General features: G+C 43.0%; 1 protein-coding gene across 1 annotated transcript; it reads left to right on the top strand.

The window, feature by feature from the left end:
* Positions 1 to 374: 374 nt before the first annotated feature.
* Positions 375 to 1,085, top strand: LOC142170346 (uncharacterized). Its single transcript, XM_075232239.1, has 3 exons — positions 375 to 383; positions 439 to 558; positions 651 to 1,085. Exons 1-3 carry the CDS (start codon positions 375 to 377, stop codon positions 1,083 to 1,085), a joined length of 564 nt encoding a protein of 187 aa, XP_075088340.1.
* The last annotated feature ends 2,956 nt before the right edge of the window (positions 1,086 to 4,041 follow it).

The raw sequence follows: 4,041 nt of genomic DNA, 5'->3' as shown, positions 1-4,041 counted from the left end.
CGTGAAGGGTAAGAACGGAGAGAGTATTTTGGTGGATAGGGAGCTTAGGGAGTCAGTGGTTGAGGTTAGGTGGGTGAATGACAGATTGATGGCGATTAAGCTAGTAGTTGGAGGGAGCACTCTGAATGTTGTTAGCGCGTACGCGCCGCAAGTGGGCTTGGACGAGGAGGTTAAGAGGCGCTTCTGGAAGGGGTTGGATGAGGTGGTGCGGGGTATTCCGTCAATGGAGAAGTTATGTATAGGAGGGGATTTCAATGGTCATATTGGGTCGTCGGCTGGGGGTTAAGGCAAGGTGCACGGTGCATTCGGGAGCACAGTGGCTTCGGGTGCACGGTGGATTCGGGTGCACAGTGGCTTCAACTTTGGGGATAGGAATGGAGGTGGTACTTCTCTATTCGATTTTGCTTGGGATTTTGAGTTGGTGATCGTGAACTCTAGTTTTTCGAAGAGGGAGGAGCATTTGGTTACATTCTGGAGTATGGTGGCTATGACCCAGATTCTCAAAGGGCTACTATGGCGGGCACTGAGGTGACTGGTGGTGGAATGATGCAGTCCAAGGTAAAGTGGAACCAAAGAAAATGGCGTACCTTACGTTAATGGAGAGTATCAATGAATAATAAAAAAGTAGAACAAATAGAGTGAGGTATAAGGAAGCTAGGAAGGCAAAATTAGCGGTCACAAAGGCTAAGACTGCTGCATTTGATCGGTTGGATGAGGAATTGGGGGGAAAAGTTGGGGACAAGAAGCTATTTTGGCTGGCCAAAGCGAGAGAGAGGAAAGCTCGTGACCTGGATCAAGTGAAGTGCATCAAAGATGAGGAAGGTAGAGTATTGACGGAAGACTCCCAGATTAAGCATAGATGGAAGTCGTACTTTCAAAAACTTCTGAATGAAGAGGGGAGTGGTAGCATCGTGCTAGGGGAGTTGGGATACTCCGAGAGTCACCGAGACTTCAGGTACTGTAGGCGTATCAAGGTTGATGAGGTAGTGGGAGCTGTGGGGAAGATGAATCGGGGAAAAGTGACAAGACCAAACGAAATTCAAGTAGCATTTTGGAGGTATGTGGGTAGAGCAGGCTTAGAATGACTGATTGGGCTGTTTAATGTTATTTTCAAGACAAAGAGGATTCCATAGGAGTGGAGATATAGTTTGATGATTTCACTGTTTAAGAACAAAGGTGATATCCAGAATTGTAACAATTATAGGGGCATCAAGTTTTTAACTCATACCATGAATGTTTGGGAGAGGGTGGTGGAAGGGAGGGTGATGAGGGCTATATCTATTTCTAAAAACCAGTTCGGGTTCATGCCGGGACGTTCTACTACGGAAGCTATCCACCTTATAAGGAGGTTGGTGGAACAACACAGGGAGAGGAAGAGGGATTTGCACATGGTGTTTATTGACCTAGAAAAGGCGTATGACAAGGTCCCTAGGGACGTTCTTTGGTGATGCGTGGAAGTGAAAGGGGTGCCGGTAGCATACATTGAATCGATAAAGGATATATGAGATGGAGCTAAGACTCAGGTCAGGACTGTGGGAGGTGACTCCGAGCTTTTTCTGGTGATTATGGGGTTACACCAAGGATCTGCACTTAGCCCATTCTTATTTGATCCAACGATGGATGCCTTGACATACCATATTCAAGGGGAGGTGCCATGGTGTATGTTGTTCACTGATGATATAGTTCTGATCGATGAGTCGCGTAGCGGTGTTAATGAGATACTAGAGGTATGGAGGCAGGCTCTGGAGTTCAAAGGTTTCAAGTTGTGTAGGACCAAGATGGAATATCTTGAGTGTAAGTTCAGTGGCGTGTAAGGGGGAAGCAGATGGGGTGGTGATGCTCGACTCACAAGTCATCCCCAAGAGAGAAGGTTTAAAGTACCTAGGGTCTAATATCCAGGGAGATGGGGAGATTGACTGAGATGTCACGCACCACATTGGGGTGGGGTGGATGAAGTGGCGGTTAACATCTGGAGTCATGTGTGACAAGAGGGTACCACCGAAACTCAAAGGTAAGTTCTACAGAGTGGTGGTTATGCCAGCTATATTATATGGGGCTGAGTGTTGGCCAGTTAAGAATTCACATATCTAGAAGATGAAAGTAGCCGAGATGAGAATGTTGAGATGGATGTGTGGGCATACTAAACTAGATAAGTTAAGGAATGAAGATATTCAGGAGAAGGTGGGTGTTGCTCCCGTGGACGACATGATGCAGGAAGCGAGGTTTAGGTGGTTTTGACATGTGCGGAGGAGAACCATAGACTCCCCGGTTAGGAGGTGCGAGCCGTTGGCTTTGGCAGGTACAAGAAGAGGTAGAGGGTGTCCTAAGAAGAATTGGGGCGAGGTGATCAGGCAAGACATGTCGCGACTCCAGATTTCCGAGGACATGGCTCTTGAGAGGAATGTGTGGAGGTCAAACATTAGGGTTGTAGGCTAGGGGGTAGTTCATAGTTTTTCCCTCTTTGTTCGGGTAATCTGATAGAGTTTTGCCTATGTCTAGTAGCGGTATATGTTGTGTTCACATTATTTTGTTGTTTTGCATATGATTGTATTATTGATCTCCCTTTCACTTATTTGGTATATTTTAAGATATTATTATTACTTCCATTGTTTTGTTGCTTCTTTTGTTGTTACAGATCTCTTCTTTCATTTTTTCTGAAATTTTTATCTCTTCTGTTGAGCCAAGGGTCTCCGGAAATAGCCTCTCTACCCTTCCAGGTAAGGGTAATGTCTGCGTACATCCTAGCCTCCCCAGACCCCACTAGTGGAATTTTACTGGGTATGTTGTTGTTACTCCTTTGAGTTCATTCAGGCTATAAAGAATTTCTATAACTCAGATAAACCATTAGCTCTCTTGTTTTCATAGGCTTAATCCTAAGGACTTATCCATTCTCGTCACCTTCTCACTTGTCTTTCCTTATCCTTACTCATGTCTTCCTAAAACCTTGTCGATCTACTATACATTAGCTTGCGACCTACATATATTCATCTATACTACTCGTAACCTTCCTTCAACTTGCTTGCACCATATATTTTCTTATGTTATTTTGGAACATTAAGCGAGACATCACATCGTCTCAAACTCTTCTTTACTCTTTTAACTAGACCTTTTGATACCTAGAAACCATAAGTTTGAAGATATGCAACTAATGACACCGCTATCCTTCCTGGATACTGAATCCCGATTCGTCTAGCCCTCTATCTGAAGTATAGATTATTCACAACCTTCTGCACCTGAGTATCTCATACGTTGTTCACCTTTACCTCACTTACCTTAAAATCTCGCATCACATCTTCTATCTCTTTCATGACCTCCCTTCCATATATGCATAATTCACATCCACAGCTTGAAGCTCTATTATAATACTTGCACCTCTGCTTCATACACAATCCAGTGGGAGCTTCATACTGACTTCTTATGAGGCTGGTACTCTTCTAACTGGACTTTCTCATAGAGCCGTTATAAAATATGGTTGTTGTACTATCTCTCTTATACCTATCATATTAAGAGTAATTCTGCAATATTCTCAATCACGATTTCTACAATTTTCTAGGTCCAATAATCAGACTCCTCATTTACTTTGTTGATGTAACTCTTTAGTTTCCTCTTCCCTTTGATCAATCTTTATGTAGCTTAAGCTATCTTCCGATCTGCAGCTCATGGTATTATCTTGGCCTTTCATGGATGCTATTGGAATATCCATGATATAGTCTTCTAACAATTCAATCCTTTGTCTATGACCTGGACTCAGTTCTTTCTTTTAACCTATACCGGAGTCCTTTACGACTGTATGATTATAAACATATATGCTATATGGATAATACTCCGAAATCTTAGGTGCATTCATAATGTAATTATCTCTGGATCATTGATCGAATAATTCCTTTCGTTCCTTCTCAACTTTCTTTAAATGTAAGCAATTGCTTTTCCTAGTGGTTCTACAACTTGTTGCAAGAATACTTGGATTATCTTAGTGCCCACACATATTGGCCACGATAGGTGCCACTTTCTTATGGAGTGCATACAATGTTGTTGTGAGAT

The sequence above is a fragment of the Nicotiana tabacum genome, chromosome 16 (genome assembly GCF_000715075.1).
Source record: "Nicotiana tabacum cultivar K326 chromosome 16, ASM71507v2, whole genome shotgun sequence".
NCBI lineage: Eukaryota > Viridiplantae > Streptophyta > Magnoliopsida > Solanales > Solanaceae > Nicotiana > Nicotiana tabacum.
Note: the sequence above shows the minus strand (reverse complement) of the source record. Positions and strands in the feature narration are given on the sequence as shown.

Coding starts and splice junctions, on each gene's coding strand:
- LOC142170346 (XM_075232239.1), top strand. Junction 559..650: donor GTGGAATGATGCAGTCCAAG/GTAAAGTGGAAC, acceptor GTGAGGTATAAG/GAAGCTAGGAAGGCAAAATT.